We start from the raw sequence: 25977 nt of genomic DNA, 5'->3' as shown, positions 1-25977 counted from the left end.
GTTTGCATTTACCTTTTTAATAAAAGACGAGCTTTTAAGCCTGAGAAATCACCCCGTAAATGCACACATTTAATTGCACATCTGGTAATATGTATGCTTACACAGTATTAAAAGACACTCAACAATTAACGTCATTTACCTTCGTTCCCGCGTTTGAGTCGTGCTGTAAATCTCTTCCTTGTTTTCAGTTCACGTGATTACGTAGGAGGCGTGATGACGCGATACGTGACTCCGCCTCCTCCATTAGAGTATATGGACAAAAAAGAGGTTCCAGTTATGACCATTACGCGTAGAATTTCGAAATGAAACCTGCCTAACTTTTGTAAGTAAGCTGTAAGGAATGAGCCTGCCAAATTTCAGCCTTCCACCTACACAGGAAGTTGGAGAATTAGTGATGAGTCAGTCAGTCAGTCAGTCAGTGAGGGCTTTGCCTTTTATTAGTATAGATACCTATGTGTTTTATCCATCCAGATCAGAGAATGTCCAGTTCCATTGCCTCAAAACACCACTCACATCTACAATTATTCCCAGTTCAGATAAAAAGTAACGGCGTCGGATCCCTGAGAGTGGGGGGGTTGGTGGTGTAGTATGCATCGTGGTCGTGACTGAGAGAACAAAAGTGAAAAAAAAACGGTAACTTTTACATGTCCTATAAATGTACAGCGGCTGTTACAGACACAAACCAAATGTATGTGTGTACTGTATAATATTAACAATAAGAGCAGCTCACTACTGAAAACGGCAAATATAGGAGGCAGTCGGGATTGAACCAGGGACTCTTGATTACAATTCAGCAAATCTTCCCGCTACGCCACGGAAGCTGTTGTATCATCCTTGAACTTTTTGTAAAAGTGTTTATTTGCTCTTTGGACTTCAGACTTCACACATTCTATAGTTTATGCCTACATTTTGTAACATTTATTACTAAAATATGAAACAGTTTTGTTTTAACAATGTGTTTACACAGATTACTGCAGAAACGGACCACACATGAAATGCATGTGTTCCAAATAACGATCTATTATTTCCACTCTAAAACTCCAGCACTTCACTCCCAGATAATCAATCAAGGCATGAGCTGGGAGAACTTTGTGACGGGTGGGGGGATGGAATAGCAGGCTGCTTGTCTTAATCAGCACATTTACAGGACAAAAGACGCTGATGGAGAGGTGCGAATGGATTTAAGGTGGGCCGGATTTACGAGTTTTCTCGTAGGTTGTGGTAATTCTAGTGTTAACAAATTCTAGTAAAATTTCACAACTGAAGCTGAGTTTAGTTCAGTTGGTTTACAGGGGAAATTACATTTATACAAAAAAATCCCATTATTTCTACAAATTACTAATTTTAAATTCAGAATAATAGTTTCCTTTAAAATTGTGTTTTTAAAATGATGACAAACAAAACCCAATGTCAGTCAGTAGGAAAAGCAAAAATTGATGTACAGCAGTAATGTTTTATTCATGATCAACTGTGTATGCATTGAAACTTTGGTTTTAAAAAAAAAAAGTATGTTTTCATTAAATGTATTCCACGTAAATAAGAGGTTTAAATCACAAACTGAGAGTTTTAACGTCTCTGTCTTTTTTTTTAAGTGTCGGTTCTTAAAATTAATATTAAATAGTAATTTGCATAATGCAAGGATGATAAAGCATACTAAAATTTGTTTTTTATTAATTTCCATGTTAACCTTGTATGTATTAGCTGTATCTAATGAATACTTATTGAACAAAGACTAATGTTAATATGTAATGCACATGTCATTTATGTCAGACTTGTAACAACCAAAAAATTTAGAGAATGTGGATTGATGGATTGATTGAATAATTCATTCATTCGTTTATTTAAGGTCTTGGAGGAGACTGGCTTTGACATTAAAGACCGTATATGCAAGGATACTTACATTGAATTAAAGATCAATGATCAGTTAGCACGTTTATATATAATCCCAGGGGTTCCAAAGGATACAAGATTTAACCCTAAAACAAGAAGAGAAATAAGGGTATGTGAGTCTAACAGATAATGTTTTTGTTTTCATTGTGCAAATGGGTGTGTTCTATTTTTAATTAATTTTTATTTATTATTAGAATATAGAATGGTTCTCAATAGAGAAGCTTCCTTGTCATCGGAATGACATGACGCCAAAATCCAAACTTGGGCTTGCGCCAAACAAGTTTTTCATGGCAATTCCTTTTATTAGGTAGGTTGATCTGTGCCATGTGCATTTTTCTCAACAAACAACAAAATAACATTTTTGCTAAATTTTTATTTGCCTAGACATGACAGCACCATATCAAAACATAATATTCCACCTCCTAAGCTTTTATATTTAGTGTCTGTTCTATTTTAAAGGTCCTAATAGATTTGGCAAAAGTGAAAGCTTCCTTAGACCTCATCTTGCTTATTAATACCTGCTGTGCAGTTGTATCTTAGGATAGATCCTTTTCTCTGCTCTGAAATGCAAGGCGAATTTGGTCATTTCTGTTGTTAGCCTTTGTTGTCCTGATACTACTGGAAGACATTTAAAGTATGCCGTAGCCTTTAATATAAAGCATAGGTCGTCTGTTTTCTACAAATTCATCACTTAAGGCTAATAGAATTATTACTGCCTTTTTGCTCATTTACTGAACATTGAAAGCTGTAATTAGTTACATTTTAGACATTGTTACAGTTTGTGTAAAATCCCTAGATAACTACAAGAACTTTTTGAATAAATTTTTATATAGTTTGTATAGCAGACTTTTAGTTTTTAAGTCATTCTGTAAGGGGAAATATTTGGTCATCATTGATAAACTGAATCCAGCAAATAAAGTACTCAAAGAGTCTATGGATACGTTATTCCATGTGCTTTGTACAAATATGTAAAATTTTACTCTGCCTTCTTTTGTTTTTTGCTGCTTTTATTTTTGCAAGACCCTTAAGAGAGTGGATATCAAAGAACTATGGAGAGTCCTCTGACAGTGATAATGGTCTGAATTCCTTGATCAGTACCCCATCAAAACCTCACATGGACAAAATTCGGTAAGAGATATTTTTTGAATCATTTTATTTGTGAATATTGTTACAAGCTAAAATTAATTTTGGTACATTTTAATCATTTAGTTTGTTTTCAAAATTAAACCTACAGATATTTTATCTATCTGGCATTTCTTTTTTTAACACTGAGTAGTAGAATTATTTGTCTCAAACTGCTTTTTGTTTAGAATTAAGTGGTTGCTCAGTTATCTCTACTGATGTTTAAATCTGGTACTAGACATTTGTTTCTTGAGCCTTAAGTTTTTCCCCACAATTCCTTAAGGTCATGTAACAACATTGTAATACAAACATCCATCCATTTTCTGGATTGGCTTAGACCAGTTTAAAGGTGTTTTTGCACCTAGTTCATTTGGAATAACTCCCCATAAACTAGTTTGTTGAGGTAGATATAAACATACCAGTAGCACTCTAGCAAGGAGCAAAACAACCTGACCAAGACCTTTTAGAAACTATTGTCATGCTGTGGTATCGAGTCACTCCAGGAGAGATTTATGTGTGGCATGATTGTGTTCTGACACTGAACAGATCTAACAACAGGAAATATTGTGAATTAGGGGAAGAATTGTGCATGCAGCGCTGTTGGCATAAAAATATAAATGTACAAATGCAACACAAATCGCATACAACCACTCACACAAGTACCAATTAACCAGAGCAGACCTAGCACTTATTCAATTTCTGAACCTCTTGTGTGAGAACAGAATGGTATTTTTTTATTTCTACAAACAAAATTTTGTTGTTTTGCATCTGTTTTCAGGTATCTGCAGGTTTCTTATGTTAGATGTACAGTTTGTGTTAATTTGGTTGAACATAAATGTTTTCCTGAAACAAAAGAAACTGGCATCATATTCACCAGTGCAGTCAATTTGACATTGGCAGGTGCTGAATTTAAGTTAAGAAAGTACATACATTTCTGGAAATCTCCACAGTGAAAGTAAATAATTCACTTAAATCTTGCCACTTCAAATTCAGAATCAGTGCTTTAAAATTTACAGCAAAATTAATTAAATTAATAACTTCTCCACATTTGGCACTTTGAATTTAAAGTCAGTGATTAAAGGCTGCATGACCGGTGGGAGCTCTCCTTCAAAAACAAGTCACAAAATGACTCGATCAACACCTGAATCAAATAGGGCAGGTACTCAGGCACTGTTCAAGCTCAAACAAACCTATAAAAGCTCAAATAAAATATCTGTAATGCACTCTTGTATTACTGGAGTATTACTGATTGATTTATTGTGCTTAGTAGTGTATTCTTTTATAATAACATCTGTTTTATTGCAGAACAGATAGGTCCACTGACCATTTTGTTTTTGTAAAGGTGGCACTATAAATATTTACTTTTCAGTCAATTGTATACTGAAATACTAATTCACCTTATCAATGTTCCTATGAAGATATTTTGACAGACATTTTTAGTAGCTAACATGTTTTGGTAGCATACTTGCAAGAAGAATTTTGGTGGTAATCAGTAAAAGTTATGTGCTTAGATACAACCACTATGGATTTCATTGGAAAAAAATATCAGTTTAAGTGATTTGAGCTTGCTCATATGGAATGACAACACCACCAAATTGAATTCATATGCTTGAAGATTCCTTATCTTCAGTAGAATTTTTTTCTAGTTTTGAACAGACTCAGTATGCGTTTGATATGAATGAGTTGGTGAATAATTGTGTGCCCAGGAGTGAATAAGAGAGAGTAAGGAGAGTGTGTGTTTGTGAGACTGTAAATTATAGCCTGGCCCAAGGAGTATTTGCTATGAGAATTTGGATCCAGGTCAAATCTATTTATGACCTTTGCTATATATGTTACCTCTTAAGTCACATAAGACCTACAGTAAAAACTATTTTAAGATTTCTAATGGTCTTTTAATTGCCTTTTAAACTCCGTTGTCTACCTCTGTTTAGTGGGTATATGTTTATTATAATGTGGGGGGTTTGGTTAGCTATTGTCTGAAGGAATGACTCCCCTTTTTTATTACTGTAATGAAACTCTTTGAACAAAACAACAAAGATGTGTCTGTCTGTCTTACTTTTCTGTTTACCTCTCCAGACCTGAAAATGAGTAACCACAAAATAATGAAAATACTGCTTTGTTGTGAGAGTATAATTGTCCAAAGACTAAAATAAGAGCTGGCAAAGTGCATCTGCAGGGGATTGGGTCCAGGGCCCCCTTCAGATACCATATGCCATGGATGCTCGGGTCGCTTATGTGAAATGGTATAGTATTTGCATATAACCTACACACATCCTCCCATATACTTAAAATCATCTCCAGATTAGTTATAGCACATAATACAATTTAAATGATGTGTGTTTTATACTGTATTGTTTAGAGAATTATGACTTCAGCAAGCAACCTGTCACTTTTCAAAAGAACAAACATTTTTGTTTTCTTGTCAAGACATACCACTTTACCTCCTCTTAGCTGTTGAGGGATTGCTTTGATCGCTTAATTGCTTTTTAGAAGACATTTTTTCACAGAAACAAAGGTTGCACACAATGTAACATGGCCTCACAGCGCCTTACATTTGGAACTGTTCACTGAAAATTTTTCTTTTAAAGAAATAGAGGACAGGACTTGCCGCTGTGTGTGTTCCTGTCAATAATAAAGGTTTTGTTGGTTGAAATTTTAGTATTACATTTGCAGTGTATGGATTACCTTGAGGCGGTTTGTATGTGTCCAAGCCATTTATAGCTTGCACAGATTTTTGCACATGCGCACATATAGATAACCTTACCTATGTTTGAAGTTGGTGACTACGCCAGGTGTTTGCAGGCTGATGGGAGAACTCACTTTGATTGGCTCACTCAATTAAAGATGTCCGATTTCAGGTTAAACGTTTTGGTAAGAGATTGTTTAGTCTGCTCTGTTTTAATGTTTTTTTTCCAGAATATGTGTATGTCTTTTGTGTTTTGTTAAAGAGATGCAGTATTCAGTTACATAAAAGTGGCTAATAAAAAGTCAACTACAACCTTTAAATGAAGATGTCATTTAAAAACGCAGTCATTCATGAAAATTTGATTACAGTAATCCCTCCTCCATCGCGGGGGTTGCGTTCCAGAGCCACCCGCGAAATAAGAAAATCCGCGAAGTAGAAACCATATGTTTATATGGTTATTTTTATATTGTCATGCTTGGGTCACAGATTTGCGCAGAAACACAGGAGGTTGTAGAGAGACAGGAACGTTATTCAAACACTGCAAACAAACATTTGTCTCTTTTTCAAAAGTTTAAACTGTGCTCCATGACAAGACAGAGATGACAGTTCTGTCTCACAATTAAAAGAACGCAAACATATCTTCCTCTTCAAAGGAGTGAAGCAAACAAATCAATAGGGCTGTTTGGCTTTTTAGTATGCAAAGCACCGCGGCACAAAGCTGTTGAAGGCGGCAGCTCACACCCCCCTCCGTCAGGAGCAGAGAGAGAGAGATCTTTCAGCATTTTTAGACGAGCGGTCCGTATCGTCTAGGTGTGCGAACAGCCCCCCTGCTCAATCCCCATACGTCAGGATCACAGATAGTCCGCGCAAGAGAGAGAGAAAAGTAAGCAATCTAGCTTCTCAGCCATCTGCCAATAGCGTCCCTTGTATGAAATCAACTGGGCAACACCAACTGAGGAAGCATGTACCAGAAATTAAAAGACCAATTGTCCGCAGAAATCCGCGAACCAGCAAAAAATCCGCGATATATATTTAAATATGCTTACATATAAAAACCGCGATGGAGTGAAGCCGCGAAAGGCGAAGCGCGATATAGCGAGGGATCACTGTATTATGGCACACGGTGACATCATCAAAGAGAAGTGGAAAGGGATAGAGTTCACACTGTATCCCTGTAATGCTCTTGAAAAACACAGATACATTCTCTGGCAATTATGTGAACATTTTAAACTAAATTTTTATTAGTTAAATTCTTTCTTTATAGCTATTAAAAATAAATGCAAATGATGGATTACAGTAGGTGTGTAGGAGCCAGTTTGATTGTATAACAACTGCAACAGCAAGAACAGAAGATAGCCAGTCTAAGCTGGAAAAATCATAGCAGTGTTTCTATTCAGGCAACTGTTCTGTAAATATAAGATCCATCAAAAGCTTGTGCAGGTACACCCTATAAAAGGGAAGCCTTTCCAAAGCTGCCTTCTGTTCAGTACGCTACTGACAGCTGGCTGAGTAGCAAGCCACAAGAACCAGCCAGGTAAAGGCTAAACTCAGTTTAATTACTCCCCCTCCCCCCACTTACAGTGACCTTAATATTTATTTTATTGAAACTTCTTGTTTTAACCATTGTGTGTCAAAGTACCAGATGGATTGCTATATGGATAGAAAACATTACTTGATTAAAAACAAATAAGAAAATGAAAGGAGTTTCTAGCCAGTAGTCATTTTTGCAAGCCCAGAATGAAGCTGACAGCTGTATTTTTTGACTGTGATGGCAATACGGAGTTTTGTAGCAATTCTAAGTCAACTTTGAATATTTTTTAATCTAGTTGTATGTAATGCACTTTTTAAAAAGCTATGTGTTAAGTTGCCCGTGTAATTATTTTAAACTTCGGTCATGAGCAACGTGCAGCATACCTGCTCACCTTCATGAATTAATGAATACAGTAATCCCTCCTCCATCGCGGGGGTTGCGTTCCAGAGGCCACCCGCGAAATAAGAAAATCCGCGAAGTAGAAACCATATGTTTATATGGTTATTTTTATATTGTCATGCTTGGGTCACAGATTTGCGCAGAAACACAGGAGGTTATAGAGAGACAGGAACGTTATTCAAACACTGCAAACAAACATTTGTCTCTTTTTCAAAAGTTTAAACTGTGCTCCATGACAAGACAGAGATGACAGTTCTGTCTCACAATTAAAAGAATGCAAACATATCGTCCTCTTCAAAGGAAACAGAGAGGAAAGCAAACAAATCAATAGGGCTGTTTGGCTTTTAAGTATGCGAAGCACCGCCGGTACAAAGCTGTTGAAGGCAGCAGCTCATACCCCCTCCGTCAGGAGCAGGGGGAGAGAGAGAGAGAGAGAGAGAAACAAAGTCAAAAATCAATACATGCCCTTTGAGCTTTTAAGTATGCGAAGCACCGTGCAGCATGTCGCTTCAGGAAGCAGCTGCACACAGAAGGTAGCAACGTGAAGATAATCTTTCAGCATTTTTAGACGAGCGTCCGTATCATCTAGGTGTGCGAACAGCCCCCCTGCTCACACCCCCTACCTCAGGATCAGAGAAAGTCAGCGCAAGAGAGAGAGAGAGAAAGTAAGTTTGGTAGCTTCTCGGCCATCTGCCAATAGCGTCCCTTGTATGAAATCAACTGGGCAAACCAACTGAGGAAGCATGTACCAGAAATTAAAAGACCCATTGTCCTCAGAAATCCGCGAACCAGCAAAAAATCTGCGATATATATTTAAATATGCTTACATATAAAATCCGCGATAGAGTGAAGCCGCGAAAGGCGAAGCGCGATATAGCGAGGGATCACTGTAGATTGATTGTACATGAATAGTTTAAATATATGTCACTTAACACACCTGGACATGTGTTTTAGATCCATCTGTCCAGCCACCTTCTAAACCCTCTTATTCAGAGTGGGGTCATGAGTATAAAAATAAAATACATATGAATAGGTAGTTGTGTTTTTGCATAGTATTAAGTAGTGCTCACAGGGTAATAACCCTGTCCTGGGTATGACTTAAACTGCATCCATTCCATCAAGTGGTTCTTTAACCTGCTGGGAAAACTTGGGGGATGGTGGCAGGATTGGCACACCAGGCACTGTAAAAACTTCACACAACTTCGAAATGGCAGACAGGACTCCTTTCTGCTTGCTGTGGGAGTAGTTGTGTTTCAGCCGCCCTAAGGAAGGCTGCTTACATTATGAAGGGAATGGTGGAAAGCCCTCAGGAGCCTCATCCCTGGAAGAGCTGGAACCGCCGGAGAGCTTGTGAGATCAGGCTTGTTGGGGATCGGAACTGGTGTGGTGCCGAGGCGTCACCTACTGAACGGTAACACTTGGATCCCAGTATGAGGCGGCCCATCCAGATATGTGCATGGAACATTTTGTGTATCCGGCATGGTGATCATCTTCCTCTGCTGTTCTAGCACCCTGAGCCTCATTGTTGGATTTGGTACTTCAGTACTGGTGGTGCAGTGAAGGAAACTGATCACATCCTTGTGGGCAAATGCTGGAGGTTCCTACAGGGTACAGGGTATACAGTTTGGAAATTCTGACCAGACTTTTTGCTACACTGACAATCCAGTTTAGGACTAATAGACTTGCACCTACTAGGAGAATGAGGCTGGACCTGGGCCAGACTCCAAGATCAGGCTGATTCTAATGAGTGTGCAGACAGTGTATGTGAGGAACTTGCAGACTTGCAGGTGACCGATCCTAATGTGATATGATCCTCTGTCTGCGGAGAGATGGTCAACCTCGTTGAGAGTTTTACTTGCCTCGGCAGCAACATTCATGTCTCTGGTGCCTCTTCCTATGAAGTCGGTAGATGGATGGATAGATAGATACTTTATTAATCTCAAGGGGAAATTCACATACTCCAGCAGCACCTTACTGATACAAAAAACAATATTAAATTAAAGATTGATAATAATGCAGGTAAAAACAGACAATAACTTTATATAATGTTAACGTTTACCCCCCCGGATGGAATTGAAGAGTCGCATAGTTTGGGGGAGGAACGATCTTCTCAGTCTGTCAGTGGAGCAGGACAGTGACAGCAGTCCTGTCGCTGAAGCTGCTCTTCTGTCTAGAGATGACACTGTTTAGTGGATGCAGTGGATTTTCCATAATTGATAGGAGCCTGCTGAGCGCCCGTCGCTCTGCCACACATGCCAAACTGTCTAGCTCCATGCCAACAATAGAGCCTGCCTTCCTCACCAGTTTGTCCAGGCGTGAGGCGTCTTTCTTCTTAATGCTTCCTCCCCAGCACACCACCGCGTAGAAGAGGGCGCTCGCCACAACCATCTGATAGAACATCTGCAGCATCTTATTGCAGATGTTGAAGGACGCCAGTCTTCTAAGGAAGTATAACCGGCTCTGTCCTTTCTTACACAGAGCATCAGTATTGGCAGTCCAGTCTAATTTATCATCCAGCTGCACTCCCAGGTATTTATAGGTCTGCACCATCTGCACACAGACACCTCTGATGATCACGGGGTCCATGAGGGGTCTGGGCCTCCTAAAATCCGCCACCAGGTCCTTGGTTTTGCTGGTGTTCAGGTGTAGGTGGTTTGAGTTGCACCATTTAACAAAGTCATTGATTAGGTCCCTATACTCCTCCGCCTGCCCACTCCTGATGCAGCCCACGATAGCAGGGTCATTAGCGAACTTTTGCATGTGGCAGGACTCCGAGTTGTGTTGGAAGTCTGATGTATATAGGCTGAACAGGATCGGAGAAAGTACAGTCCCTTGTGGCACTCCTGTGTTGCTGACCACAATGTCAGACGTGCAGTTCCCAAGACGCACATACTGAGGTCTGTCTTTAAGATAGTCCACGATCCATGCCACCAGGTATGAATCTACTCCCATCTCTGTCAGCTTGTCCCTAAAGAGCAGAGGTTGATTGGATTGGAAGAGAATGGGGGTCATGAGGCCGCTGGAAAGGGGTGTGTGATGCTCCTGATATCTGTGAAAAAGGACGAAGGTCCCAGTCTTTAGAGGCCTGGTGCTTCCTGTTTTGCTATATGGCTGAGAGACTTGGACACTATGCAGTGACCGGAGGTGAATACTGGACTCCTTTGATACTGTGTTTCTTGGAGAATCCTTGGGTACTGCTGGTTTGACTTTGAGTTGAATGAGCAGTTGCTTGCAGAGTCCAGAATGAGGCACATTACCTGCATTGTGAGGGAGTGGCAGTTACAGCACTACGGCCATGTGGCGCAATTCCCTGAGGTTGATCTGGGTCGCATAAGGACCCGAGCAAGTGGACGCCCATGTAACAACTGGCTATGACAGATATATGGTCTTTTCCAGAGAGTGGGACTGAACTGCTTCTTTTGCCTGGGGGTTGCCAACCGGGATCCCAAGCTGTTTCGTTGTGTGGTGGGTATGGCAGCGCACTGTACCATTGCATGCTTCCCTACTTGACCTGACCTGACAGGGTAATATAATTCAGATTGTTTGCTTACAAAGAAGTTTTTCTCAAGCCAGCAAGGTTCTTTCAAGGGTGGATTGCTTACCTTTCTCTGTAGGTGGGGTTCCTGACAATTAGGCTGATATCAGTATCCCTGAAGCACACTGTTTTTAAGAAATCAAATAGTACAATTATTAATAAACACAGATATTATAGAAATATGACAACTGCTTATATTATCAGCTTAAAAGAACACTTGACAAATGATACAGACAAACATATAACATTCAGGAGACTGGCTATTCTTAATTTTACCAAGTTTTGTGTGTGGCATCTTAGTCCACTCAGCCATCCTCTGTTGCACAGCTTTTGATGAAAGTGGGCAAAGCTGTTAAGCTCTGACATGAGGTTCTGTCTCACAATTAACAGCTTTACCTGACGTGCATGGGAGATATGTTCTGCAAAAACAAAAATGAAATTGCAAATGGGGTTATTTTCATTTTTGCAGCATTTTTGCATGAAGACTTTTAAAATGAAATTGCAAAAGAGATTGCATTTTCAGTTTAATTTCAACAGAAAATACCTCCCATAGACATAGCCGTTGAGTTTGTTATAGTAACAATTGTACACAAGAATACGGGTCCTTAGCTGTGTAGGGTTTTAATTTATCTTGGCATAAACACACAGTTGTTAAGCTTTAAAGGATGCTGTATGCTGTTTTGTGTCAATGTCCCAGGTATGAATAGAGAATTTGTGCTGCAGTGTACTGTTTACGTTTGCCAAGTGGTCGATTATGGTCTATTGGGTGGTGGTGTGTTGTGTTACTCTGGTTGGAGGTAGGCTCACAAGTATTTCTGATAGGTGCTGAGCTTCCATCTTGAAATAATGTTGTCTTTAATTCTCCTTAAGAATGGAAGATGGATCTAAGAGCAAGTTCAGTGCATCCAGGAGATTAGATTCCAGTCACAAAAAAGTCTTTCTTGCTTAAAAAGCTTCATGCACCAAATAAATAGAAAAGATATATGTACCTAGTTTGTAAGGGATTCTGTAGCCTCTGCTGATCAATCAGTCTTTTCCATTTGCACCTATAAGCAGAGACTGGATTTGTGTTTTTGTGCCTATTACAGTGAGTCAGAATTCAACATGCTTGTACAAATCTAAAATTAATGTCCTTTTGGTCTGAAAAAATCTGCAGACCAATCAGTTCATCCTTGATTAATTTTATCAGATGAAATTCAAAGCACATTTATGAAATGTTTGTAAAACTGCAGTTTAGTCATTCTTTTTTAGGTGCGTTCGAATATAATGTGAATAAGCACTACTGCGATAGCCATGTTTGCCTGTCTGTCCCGCATGAAACATCTCTGCCCTCTATGGACCAGTTTTGTTAGAAATGTGGCACACTTATTCTTCAAAAATGCTAAGTCATAACAGGCAAGTTAAATGCCCTTTCTAACTGTAAAAGTACAAAATGCAATGAAGGAAAACAAAAGGTTAGATATGAAGTAACCTGTCTATCTAATATAGTTTGTCAGTGCATAAAATATTGTTCTACAGAAACCTTTGTCGCAGCATATTTACAACAATGAACACACAACTCCAACTGGGACAGCTGTCCACATTAATAACAGGTTGGACTGGTTTCGGAACACAGAGGAACTATTTAAGAAACAGCAGAGCAGCTCTTTTTCCTTAGGAGAATATGTTCCTTTAATTTGGGAAGTGACATCCTTCACATCTTCATCTACATTTGGTCTGAAAATACAAGCACATCACTTATATGGAGAAGCCCTGACTGACATCCACTGCTGGTTTGGGTTTGGGTGGAGTTTATGTTTAACCCCATTCCGAAGTTTCACTCATGTTCACCTATTTTTGACAATCTTGCCCTTAATGTTGGGGTCATCCGATCACTTTCCCTGTGTGGTATAAGGTGGGTATCTGTACATTAGGTGATATTTATTATTCCAGTGGCCTTTAAACCCTTTTGGTTATTATGCAATTAATTCTCAATTCCACCTTTTTCTTCGAAGTCCAGGTAAGATCAACTATTAAAGCAAAGGGCGTTGTTCCCTTGCCTGTACACCCATTAATAAATTTGCCTTTGTACTTAGTAGTAATTCCAGACCTGTTTCTGAATTTTATGCTATGCTGCATAATCCATTAGCTAATCAAAATGTTTGCAGACGGTTTTGTTGTCTGATGCTGAGATTTGTTGGGATACCATTTTTGACAGCATAAAGGCCTCCTCCAGAAATCCAGGTTATCAGTATGTGCAGTTTAGATTTGTTCATCATACATATATCACACAACATAAGCCTTTTTTTCTGTGTAGGGCTGATTTCCCCAGACTGTAATTTCTGCCCATCTAAGGTGCCTGGCACCTTTATACATGACTTTTGAAAATGGCCTAGGGTGGCTGAAATGTGGAATCTTATTGCCTGTACATGCCTGTATATTCAGATACCTGTATCCCCACAACTACTGATCTTACTGGATTTCTCCATTTATCTTTTGTCAATGTTTCTGCTATACAAATGGGTTATTTCCATCACTTCTATTCCTTTAAATCTTCTACTGGTGTGTCATTGGAAAGATCCAGATAATGTATCCTTTAGTCACTGGAAGTTTTCATCTTATAGTTTGACTAGGGGGCTCCGCCCCCTGCTTGCTTCGCTCGCCAACCCCTGGTGTTGGGAATGACAAAGAGCGCGATGTATGAATGAGATATAGAATAGTGTGACGGTGTAGATGATGCAAATAGAAAGCAAACAATAAAGTGTGTGGCACAGTGTAAGGTTTATTTGAAAATTTCTTTGTACACGCCGTTTAAGTGTAAAAGGTAATTCCAGCTCAGAACTTGTAAGGTCAATAAAGATGGTTATTGTTGTGATCAGAGTCAAGTTTGTCAGAGCTTAGAAAGAGTTGTGTCTCTCCAGGAAGTAATGGAATGACTTGGGTATTTATGTTTTGCACATTAATATTTTTTGGACCTAATATAGTGCGTTGTGTTAAAAGGGGCATTTGGTCTAATGAGATTGCTGTTCCAAATCTCTCTGTAACTAAGTCGTCGCAGATAAAGGCTTGAGGAATTGTAATAATATGTGGCTGAAGTCCATCTGTATTGGTGAGTGTACCATCTCTCAGTTGTAATAAGCAATTGTTATGATTTGGTTCTGGACATCGTATCTTTTTTACTAACTGTATCTTTTGAAAGCAATGCCAATTGTCTGCGTATTTTAAGGTGCACTGAACAATAGCTGAGTGCAAGGCATCTGGAAGAATAGCTAAGCACTGTCTAAAATCTCCTCCTCATAAAAGTACCTTTCATCCAAATCGAATATTATTATTCATAAACGTTTGTAGAAGTTTATGAATGGTGTTGAGTAAGTGACTTCATGCCATTGTACATTCATCAATAATTAACATTTTTTCAAGACGGATGTCACGTGCAGTGCCACCGTTAATGTTCATAGTGGATACCGATTTGTAGGATCTAATGCAGTTGATAAAGATTTCACTTTCAGGTACATCGTTAGTTAGAAGCTTTTGTAGATATTCAGTATATGAATGTAAAGAAGGCAGTCTAATTTGACCCTTTTGACAACAACGTGTAAATGTATTACTTGTATTGCCAGTTGTTTCTTCAGGGAAGTGAACTGAATGACAATGATTGCAAATGACATTCATTAATCCGAATGAATTTTCCTGGTGTATATTTTGCTTGTGCCGTTTGAGAGGCGCGTTGTTGCATGTGTAGTATTTGGGACGTGTTGTTTTGGAGCTGTAATCGATTTGCCTGTGCTGTGTGAAAAGCCTGTTGTAGCCTTCCTTGCCGTTAACGTATGTCTGAGATGGGAGGTGTTTCGTTTTGAATCCGTGACTGTTGCGATGCAGCACTTTGATTGATAGCTTGCGTCATGTGGATCTAGGATGTAGATTTGTGCATATTTGCGTTGTTGATTTGTTTCAGGGTGCACTGTTCCAATGCGATTCAGTATTTGTGCACATATGCGAAAGCAGTATGGGCCATTGCCTTTTGGTGGCCTGATATTTACTCCGTTAGATGCAAAAGCAAATGAACTATTGTAGGATCTAATGCAGTTCATAAAGTTTTTACTTTTAGGTACATCGTTAGTTAGAAGCTGTAGTTGAGCTTTGCGTTTTTGGAGTCGAGACATTTTTTCTGGGGCGGCACGGTGGCGCAGTGGGTAGCGCTGCTGCCTCGCAGTTGGGAGATCTGGGGACCTGGGTTCGATTCCCGGGTCCTCCCTGCGTGGAGTTTGCATGTTCTCCCTGTGTCTGCGTGGGTTTCCTCCGGGCGCTCCGGTTTCCTCCCACATTCCAAAGACATGCAGGTTAGGTGGATTGGCGATTCTAAATTGGCCCTAGTGTGTGCTTGGTGTGTGGGTGTGTGTCCTGCGGTGGGTTGGCACCCTGCCCAGGATTGTTTCCTGCCTTGTGCCCTGTGTTGGCTGGGATTGGCTCCGGCAGACCCCCGTGACCCTGTGTTCGGATTCAGCGGGTTGGAAAATGGATGGATGGATGGATGGACATTTTTTCTTTTAGAAATATGGATAAGTAATAAGGAGTATTGCACTCACTGTTAATATGGAGCCTTTTCTGCGGTTGAACGGTTAATAGTGCCTTATTGTAAGATCCACCTATGCTACATAGCCGTTTATTTTGTTGTTTCTTTCGTGTTCGTGTGTTTGTTCCTGTTATCCTTTCCTTTTCGTTTTGTACCCGTGACCGTGTATTCAAGACTTGTTTCTTTCTCAGCATGCGAAATATGGATAAGTAATAAGGAGGATCGCAGTCACTGTTAATATGTTTCCTTTTCTGCAGTTGAACGGTTAATAGTGCTTTATTGTAAGGAGATCCACCTATGCTGACACCTATGCTGTCTAGTGTGAAGGTGTTGACGTTCACTTTAGAATATGTGGCTTTGGGTGTCACTTCTTATGGATGTGTGTGTGTGTGGGGGTGGGGGGGTGAGGATTGTTGTTGCGCGAGCGTCTTCTTTCTTTTTGTGTTCCTGTGTCTTGTTGAATCCCCCTCTTTGTGTGTGTCCCGTCCGTTGCTTGTAGGGTCTGTGGGGTGGTTTTGTTGTGTTCTTTTTTTTGTGTTCCATGGGCTTGTTGAATCCCCCTCTTGGTATGTGTCCTGTCCGGTGCCTGTAGGGGGGGGGGTTGCCTGGCTGTTGTGTGCGAGCCTCTTTTTTTTTTTTGGGTCTAGTTTCGTGTGCAATGTGTTTCGTGCTTTGCCTGCATTTGACTACTTTTTTATGTGCCTTTTCCTTTTTTCGGTGCTCCTTGCGCGTCATTTCTCCTTTTTTGTCTTTTTTCTGTGCTCACTCCTTTTTTCTGTGGTCTTGTCCGTCTGTCGCGGCCCCTCATCCGCCTCTCGCGGCCTCTTTTGTCCCCCTCTCGCGGCTCCTCTTCCTCCTCTCGCGGACTCTTTTTGCGCCTGCGCAGTACGTCTTTTTGCAGCTACGGCCCATGGCCGGATGTGCCTGCGTCCATCATCCGGTTTAGCATTCTCGGTTAGTAATATGGATACTTTATGAAGGCTCAACTTTGAGAATTAATGGGGCATCAGACAATGGCATTAGAAGGTGGGAGGCGATCACAAAGGATATCTAAAGCCAACTGTGCTGTGTTTAAGGTTTTTTTTTTTTGTCCCCACTTTTCTCTATTATTTTGCATAATATGGATAATTGGTGGTTTGCTGTCACGGGTGAGTGGACATTCTGATATTTACGACCTCTCTCTTACCTTTCTAACATTCTTAAGTTAATTATTTTTCAAACAACGTTTGTAATTTAAATTTCTTTGTCTTATCTGTAATTTTATATAGCATATACAATACTGTGCAAAAGTTTTAGGCAGGTGTGAAAAAATGCTGTAAACAAAGAATGCTTTCAGAAATACAAATAATGATTGTTTATTGTTATCAATTTACAAAATGCAAAGTGAGTGAACAAAAGAAAAATCTAAATCAAATCAATATTTGGTGTTACTACCTTTTGCCTTCAAACCAGCATCAATTCTTATAGGTACACTTGCACAAAGTCAGGGATTTTGTAGGATTATAGTCGGGTGTATGATCAACCAATTATACCAAACAGGTGCTAATGATCATCAATGTCACACGTAGGTTGAAACACAGTCATTAACTGAAACAGAAACCGCTGTGTAAGAGGCTTAAAACTGGGTGAGGAACAGCCAAACTCTGCTACCAAGGTGAGGTTGTGGAAGACAGTTTCATGTCATGGCAAGATTGAGCACAGCAACAAGACATAAGGTAGTTCTACTGCATCAGCAAGGTCTCTCCCAGACAAAGATTTCAAAGCAAACTGGGGTTTCAAGATGTGCTGTTCAAGCTCTTTTGAAGAAGCACAAAGAAACGGGCAACGTTGAGGATCGTAGACGCAGTGGTCGGCCAAGGAAACTTAGTGCAGCAGATGAAAGACACATCAAGCTTATTACCCTTCGAAATCGGAAGATGTCCAGCAGTGCCATCAGCTCAGAACTGGCAGAAACCACTGGGACCCAGGTACACCCATCTACTGTCCGGAGAAGTCTGGCCAGAAGTGGTCTTTATGGAAGAGTTGCAGCCAAAAAGCCATACCTCCGACGTGGAAACAAGGCCAAGCGACTCAAGTATGTATGCATAGGAACTGGGGTGCAGAAAAATGGCAGCAGGTGCTCTGGACTGATAAGTCAAAATTTGAAATATTTGGCTGTAGCAGAAGGCAGTTTGTTCGTCGAAGGGCTGGAGGTACAATAATGAGTGTCTGCAGGCAACAGTGAAGCATGGTGGAGGTTCCTTGAACGTTTGGGGCTGCATTACTGCAAATGGAGTTGTAGATTTGGTCAGGATTAATGGTGTTCTCAATGCTGAGAAATACAGACAGATACCTGTACTTCTCCATCATGCAATACCATCAGGGAGGCGTATGATTGGCCCCAAATTTATTCTGCAGCAGGACAGCAACCCCAAATATACAGCCAAAGTCATTAAGAACTATCTTCAGCATAACAAAGAACAAGAAGTCCTGGAAGTGATGGTATGGCTCCCACAGAGCCCTGATCTCAATATCATCAAGTGTGTCTGGGATTACATGAAGAGACAGAAGGATGTGAGGAAGCCTACATCCACAGAAGATCTGTGGTTAGTTCTCCAAGATGTTTGGAATAACCTACCAGCCGAGTTCCTTCAGAAACTGTGTGCAAGTGTACCTAGAAGAATTGATGCTGTTTTGAAGGTAAAGGGTGGTCACACCAAATATTGATTTGATTTAGATTTCTCTTTTGTTCATTTACTGCATTTTGTTGATTGATGAAAATAAATGATTAACACTTCCATTTTTGAAAGCATTCTTTGTTTACAGCATTTTTTCACACCTGCCTAAAACTTTTGCACAGTACTATGTTTTCCATTTTTCACGTTACTATATATCATATCTTACTCTCAATAAATAATTGATCACAAAAAAAAAAAAAATGAAGCATCGACTGTCTTCCCACATGGAAAAAAATCTTTTCAGGCTTCTCACATTAGAGGTCATCTCTTGTTAAAACAGCAGTAGAATATATCTTATTTCTCATTGGTATAAGGTAGAGGAATTCTTTTCACCAGTACTCTCATAAATGCATAGTTTAGAAAAGAGCTGAACCTGTGCATAATCAGCACTGCTGTTTTTTCGGTTTAACGTCAAGTTTTTGTATGTTAGTACATGGTTAATTTTATCTGTGAAAATTTGCACACTTCTCATCTTGGATACCAGAAATAGTTATCTAATGGCTAAGGCTTTGAACTTTAAAATACAGTCTGATCTTCAACTCAAGCTCTGTGTTTGAGCCCTAGGAAGTTTCTTTAACTTGCTTGAACTCTAGTTGTTAAAACTATGACTGAAAACTTGTGATGCAACTGTTTTGTAAATCACCTTAGAATGAAAATAGAAATGATGCACCAAGTTCAGTTACCAGTGACTTGCACGTATGGCAAAAATAAATCATTTTCTGAAGTCTGTGCTGTTGTTTATGCGTATACATCATCAGCTTTTAAAATATAATTTTTTTCTTTTCTTTGATAGAACAAGAGCAAGGCAAATCCATGCATTTACCAATGGATCTCCAGTAGACCTATGGGGGAAACCAAAACACTCTCAAGTGAAGACGTTTCATCAGACCAATCATGAGTCACCATCTTTAAGACATGTAACAGACAGGCTGAATTTATGCTTGGATAAGGTAATTAAAATTTTTGTATTTACCACCAGCCTAATGGCTTTGACGTTTACCTCAAAAAATGACTGATATTGATGTGTGGTTTTAAACAAATAAAATATTTACAAACAGAAATTTATCAATTCAGAAATATACAGAATGCATGTGATGTGCATACAGAGCACAAAATTACCACATTAGTACACCAAAAGCACTAATACTATAGACCCACGAGCTGTTCCTAGTTAGGTCGCTAGCCCGACTATCCAGAGGTATAGTACTGCTCTAGTACTACAAAGAGCTTCCTTCCTTGCCTTATATGCTTGTTTCTTTCTATTTACTCCAGCTGTACATCCTCCTTCCAAATTAACTTTAATCTAGCACACCTAAACACTTACAAAGAAGTGCTGAAATTTTTCTTACAACTACAGCGCCAATATGCTGATATGTCTTCATTCCTGAGTTGTGCTTTGTTTTAAATTGGCAGTATTATGTTCCAGAGGAGACAACAACCTCCAAATGTGTCTTACTGTCTTTCAGCGGATACATGGGGTATGGATTTGCCATAACTATGTTAAGTTTTTGTATATTTTATTTATATGTGTTGTATTAATTGGAAGACTAATGCTGTGTCTCTATCTAATGTACAATGAGTACCTTAATAAAATTATTTTCTTGTCATTTTGTGTGGATTGTATTTCTTCATCAGTAATATAGAATCAATGAAGTTTTTATTGGTTTTTTTTTTTTTTTTTTATTTTTTTTTTTTTTATACAATTTATACTACTACCCTTAGATATTTTTTTTTCCTTAAACATTATGTCATTAACTAGGAGTTTCTAACCACCAGGTCTCATAAACTGCAGCAATGAAAAAATCACAAGTTGAAATATCTGTCAACCTTCAGCTCATATAATATATAAAAGAATTAAAAGTGAACGAAAAAAAGACATTTAAATAAGAATTTGAAAATTAGTCAGACAGAGGGGGAACCCTGGCTGAACCATAAGGGCCGGGATATACTTGTCGCTATGCAGCACATGCACTTGTGAACGCTGCTGCTACACAAACCGTGTACTGACTATACTCGCGCATGTACTTTATGTAAATCTGAAGGATTCCACCAGGTGGCAGTGGGAGAAATCATGGTGAGAAAACAATGTCCGGTTTCGCAGTGTTGTGAGATGAGGGAAGAAAGATGTTGAAGATAAAAGTTCTTTACATTCTGATGCTGTTGTGAAGGTGCAAAAAAAGAAAAAGGAAAAAAAGTCGGCAATAGAGACACAGAAGATCATATGCGAGACCTTTAAGTGTATAGCGTTATTACGACAGGGAATATACAATGTTTGTATTGCTAATGTGAGAAATGGATGCAGGAAAGCACCACAAATGCTTTCATATGTCAGCGTTTAAGTTTGATGATTTGCTTCACTGCATTGAACCATTCATCAAACAACAAATCATGCACAATGATCCTGCTGGAACTGCGATGTGGCTTGCCATCACACTGCTTCTTGCAACAACCGAATTCCTTCTTTTTTTCTTGGACATTTTCCAATTTTCACAGTTGTACCTGTCTTGGATTTGCTTCCATTTCGTCTTGTATATTTCCTTGTCCACTTTCAAAGAGCTGGAGACTTGATGCCTGCTATTCTGACAGGCATTTTTGTCACTATGCTGATGTTAGTAAACAACGATGCTTACGTCACGTACAAAAACTTGAACCCACTGTGCCTCCCAGATTTTTGCGTGTACTGCAACTTATGCAGATGTCTCATTAATTTCTTACAGTGTGCTCAGAGGACATGTCAGAACAGTACTGGGAATGTGTGGCAGCCATGATGTGTGCAGTAGTTAGCTATAGCTCACATGGTACAGTTGGGCATATTTTTGTATAATTATTCAAAGGTCTGATTCCTCTGAAGCCATTATGTCCTCTTTACAAGAACTTAATGTCTGGAGGAAAAGTTTAATTTTCAGTGGCACAATTTGCTTACTATAAATAGCTTTACTGGTTTGTGTGCTGGTCTAATGTACTGTGTGTAATTATTTCTGATCTGTAGTATTTAGGCTGTTGGCATGCAGCATGAGCTTCCTATGTAAAGTTTACTCGAAATACCAAAGTGTGCTTGCTACAGACATTTTTTCTAGCTTTCCAGCACAAACAATAGAATAAAGTAAAAACGATTTAATAAAATGTGGATGATGTCTTTTATTCTTTATATGGTTTGGTAGGGATAGTGTTGCAAAGTTGACTATCCCAAATAAAGTAAACAGTATGTATATGCTGAGTAGCAATTTGTAGTACCTGAATGGATTGTTTGCAAATTAGGGGGAAAAAAGAAACTAAATAGTTAGAAGCTATACCTTTTGGGCATATAGATAACAAGTTCAGTGTGTGATAAGTTCTTCAAAAAATGAAAGGAAAACCTCTCAATTTCATAATTTTCCTAGCAGAACCTTTTTACTTTGTTTAAAATCATTTTTAGAAGTGATAGGCATGTGAGTTTCAAGTGATTGTTTTTATTAAAGAACTAACAATCGAAATATAAAATGCTGCTTTGAACTGCACAATATTTAAAAGTTGAGTATGTTGCAGTAAACCCACAAGTCAAACAGAAGCAATAATGGTATTTTTACATAACCAAGGTTGCCTTCTTTCAGTTAAATCATAGGTTTATATGTTGTCTTTTCCCTTTCATTAGTAAAATATGTGATTGCTCACCTCAGCTTAAACGAGTGCAAAGTGTCACAGCTGAGTGAATCTGTTTTTATCAAATAAACCCCCCTAAGTTTAGTCATGTACATGGTAAAAAATCTCCTTACCATTGAATAGCTGAGGTTCAGAACATTCCAGTGATAATGTATAGTTATCTATGAATGATCATTCATACTACATGTCACAGCTGTGCATAATAGACAGAAAATTAAATGCGTATGTAACAGCTCATTTACACACAAAGCTTCTGTGCATGGGTATTGTTGGGTTAATGCACAATAAGAGTTTAAGTTTGTACTGTTTTCTTCAAAAAAAAAAAAAAAAGTAAATATATGGTTAGGAAAGTCCGAGAAATGTTACAAAATATTAGTGATGTGGAATATGAAGACTTTGAGTTGCAGTTCTGATTCTATTGAGATGGATGCGTTAGCTGAAAGACTTGATGCTTCACTTGATTTGTAAGTACTGCTTATAGTATAACTTAGAAGCGTCTTAGAGTTCAAGCCCTTTGAGTTTAATTACTATATTCCGATGTTGTCTGTTGCAAATTCTTGCTATGTTAGTTTTCTAACCACTGCTCTTCCAGTTTAAACTTCTTAATGTGCTAATTATGTACTATTAAACTGTACCTGCTTCCATTGATCAAATGTCAATGAATCACATTGTGCAAACTTGGTAACAGGGAACCACTCTTCAAAGGAATGTATTTGTATGGCACCATGTCATGCCTCCACTCGCAGTTTCATGTGGATAACCCCCCCCAATCAAATGTGTCTGAATTGCACCGCATAAACATTCATGGAGAAGTGCTCTTCGATCAAATGTATTTGTACTACACCTTGCCTTGCCACACCACCACTCACAGCTTCATGCGGGAGATAAACCCCACCCCATCCCTTTTTCACTCAAATGTCACTGTTACACTCCACTCCTTCTGAGAATGCCAGTTTTTGACTTGAATGCCTAAAATGTGCTGTTTAGGTTGATTGGCCCCTGTGTGAATGGTTTAGGTATATGTACATTATATGCCTTGTCCAGGGCTGGCAGGATAGGCATTAATCCCAGCACTGGAGGAAGCTTGTATAAAATGTATGTATGTACTTAGTTTATTCCAGATGTGAAATGTAAGAAAGAAGCAGAAACAACAAAATAAAAAACAAATGAACACACAATAAACCTTTATGAGGTAAAATAAATATAAATTTACTAAATCTTTGCTGGGCAACTGCAACAGAATGCAGTAGTTCACAAAACTTCTTCTGCCATCTAGTTTACAAAATGTAACGTTTCTCGGTGTTTAGTGATAAACAGAAATTGTTTCAAGGACTGGAATGAAAAATTATTTTGAAAGTAAAGATTTGAATGAGTACATAATTATATGTGCATAGTTACAAATTGTTTACTTCTTGCTTCAGAATGACATAATGGATATATATCTTATATATAAATGTGTAAACGTGGAAGTGTGTGCATCTGTCTGTCCGGCCTAGAAGTGCGAGGCTAGAGCATGAAGCTCAAAGAGTCGGCAAGACGGCCCCAAGTTAACGGGTCGGAAGAAGAAAGAGGTACGAGGCTACAGCATGAAGCTGAAAGAAAGCGACTCTGTCGCCAAAGTGAAACTGTCGAGAAAAGACAAGCGAGAGAAATTTGCTTACCCACTGATAGACAAGGGGGAGCGAGCACATCTGCAACACGAAACCGCCGATATTCCACTTCAGTTTTCTTGTTGCCCTTGTAGCCTAACTTAATAAAGATATCTACATTTAGACTGTCACCATGGTCTTTAATTATTATTTGTAGAATATTTATTTATGGGAGACTTATGAATTTCAAAATATATTATTTAACCTTATAATGTGCTCCTTATAGATGTAGCCATCTTTAAGTGTTTTCTTTATATTGTTAGAAAACTAATTTAATACACAGTCTCTTACTAATTTGTATATGAGCAGTTTCACTTCACTTCCTGTGAGCAATACAGTGAGTATGCATATATAAACCACTTTTATTTTTTGAGAAATAACTATAATATGAGTTTACAGACTTTGCAGCGAAAAGTGTCCTCCCTAACCCCCAGCCCCCATATAGGATGTTGTCAGTTTTGGAAAATGTGCCAAGTTGAAAACTTGTTTTTATTTCTAATAGAACCAGAGTCTACGATGTAACAATAAGAAACTGTTGCAAGACTCTCCCAACCCAAAGAAAAGAGCAAATGGTCTTACAAGTCAACAAGCTAAGCCTCAGCACTCAGTGGTGAGTTTACATTTACTTTATACAATTTTTTTTTTTTATTATTAGTCAGAGTCTGAATATTTTGTGAATGTACAGGTTTAGTACAGATTACCATTTGTATCTCTATTCTGAATGGTCCATTAGCTATGTACTTTTAAGTGCTGTTGGACTTTTCTCCCCAAACCCCCAACCCCCCTGGTATCCCCGTTCTAAAACTGTTGATAAAGTTTAACATCTGAGATCTGTATTTTTGAAATCGCTTGTCTTTGAACCCTTTTAAAGGATTTCAGTGCAATTTTTTATTTATTTATTTAGCATATTTTACAGTAAGGGTGAGCAACACGGCAAACATTTAAATCATGATATTAAAAATCATTATGGTTACATTATATATGGCACAATCTATGTGCATATTCTTTTCAGACTGAATCCAGTTTATATGCTTCAGTTGGTCCAATTTTTTAGGTTAACAGTGGGTAGTTCTGCTGTGATGTTTCTTTTCTTATGGGCCATTTTAATCAACAAAAGTAATAATAATAATGTATTTTGATTATGTAGCACTTTTTCCATGCTCATAGCGTTTCACAATTTAAGAATGAACATCAGGAGGAAAAAAGCAGAATAGTGTTTAATGTCTATTATTTTATAAATTAAAGATAAATACAGGAAAAACACCAAGCTTTGAATTATAGTAACAGTCGTCAAACCACAGTAAAATTCAAAACTACAAATGCTACATAAAAACCCTGAGAAAATAACAATTTTTGATACAAATGCAGATCATCCAGATATCCTGGACAGGGAGGTCTATTGAAAGGAAGGGTCAGAATGTCAGGGTAAATTAAATACCTTCCTGAACAAATGAGTTTTAAATTGTTTTTTTTTTTTTTTGTTTTGTTTTTTTTTTGATGAATGGAGTCAGATAATCTAATTTATATTTAAACTGTCTTAATTGTACAAAATAAAAAATAAGAATTGAACAAGAAATACATATATATTGCACATACCATTTAACACTAGAATCCCTGAAGCCTACGAAAAAACTTGTGTAATTCCTACCCACCTTAAATCCCTTCGCACCTCTCCATCAGCGTCTTTTGTTTTGTAAACGTGTCAATCAGCACAAGCAGCCTGCTAGCCCATCGTGCCCCCCCCAAATCCCCCACCCCCCCTTTACGTAGCTCAACTCGGGCAAAAAGTCCTCCCTGCTCAAGCCAAGGCTCCTTATCTGCGTGTGAGGTGCCTGGGGTTGTATAGGGTAAATAATACAGTATATTGTTATTTAGAATACTTGCATTTCATGCATGTTCCTTGTTTACAAAGATCTGGGTAAGTGTAGGATGAAAGGAAACGTGAGGCAAGAAATGCTGAAAACATACCTAAAGCAGATGCTTTTTCCATGTTATACTAATAATGATATGATATGTTTAATGTGTGAAGACTTTAGTCCAAATATCAAATAAACGTGTACTTTTTTCAAGAATATAACCAAAGAAAAAAAAAAAAAAATTCAATTTACATGTTGCTGTACACAATGATTTTAAAAACCCAAGCTCAAATGTCAATTTACAGGAAGTTAACATGTATTCTTGAATGGCGCAGTGGTAACAATTGCTGCCTTATAACCCAAAGGTACCAGGTTCGAGTCTTGGTGCTCCTAGTATTGAG

General features: G+C 38.6%; 1 protein-coding gene across 1 annotated transcript in view; it reads left to right on the top strand.

The window, feature by feature from the left end:
* dcp2 (decapping mRNA 2) overlaps nucleotides 1-25977 on the top strand; it is a 62168-nt gene that overhangs the window by 23389 nt on the left and 12802 nt on the right. The window contains 5 exon segments of the mRNA XM_051929870.1: nucleotides 1847-1999; nucleotides 2085-2197; nucleotides 2911-3018; nucleotides 19226-19382; nucleotides 24223-24330. Coding sequence (XP_051785830.1) covers nucleotides 1847-1999; nucleotides 2085-2197; nucleotides 2911-3018; nucleotides 19226-19382; nucleotides 24223-24330 — 639 coding nt within the window.

This window comes from Erpetoichthys calabaricus, chromosome 7, assembly GCF_900747795.2.
Source record: "Erpetoichthys calabaricus chromosome 7, fErpCal1.3, whole genome shotgun sequence".
NCBI classification, from domain to species: Eukaryota; Metazoa; Chordata; class Cladistia; order Polypteriformes; family Polypteridae; genus Erpetoichthys; species Erpetoichthys calabaricus.
This window is presented reverse-complemented; position numbering and strand designations above follow the sequence as displayed.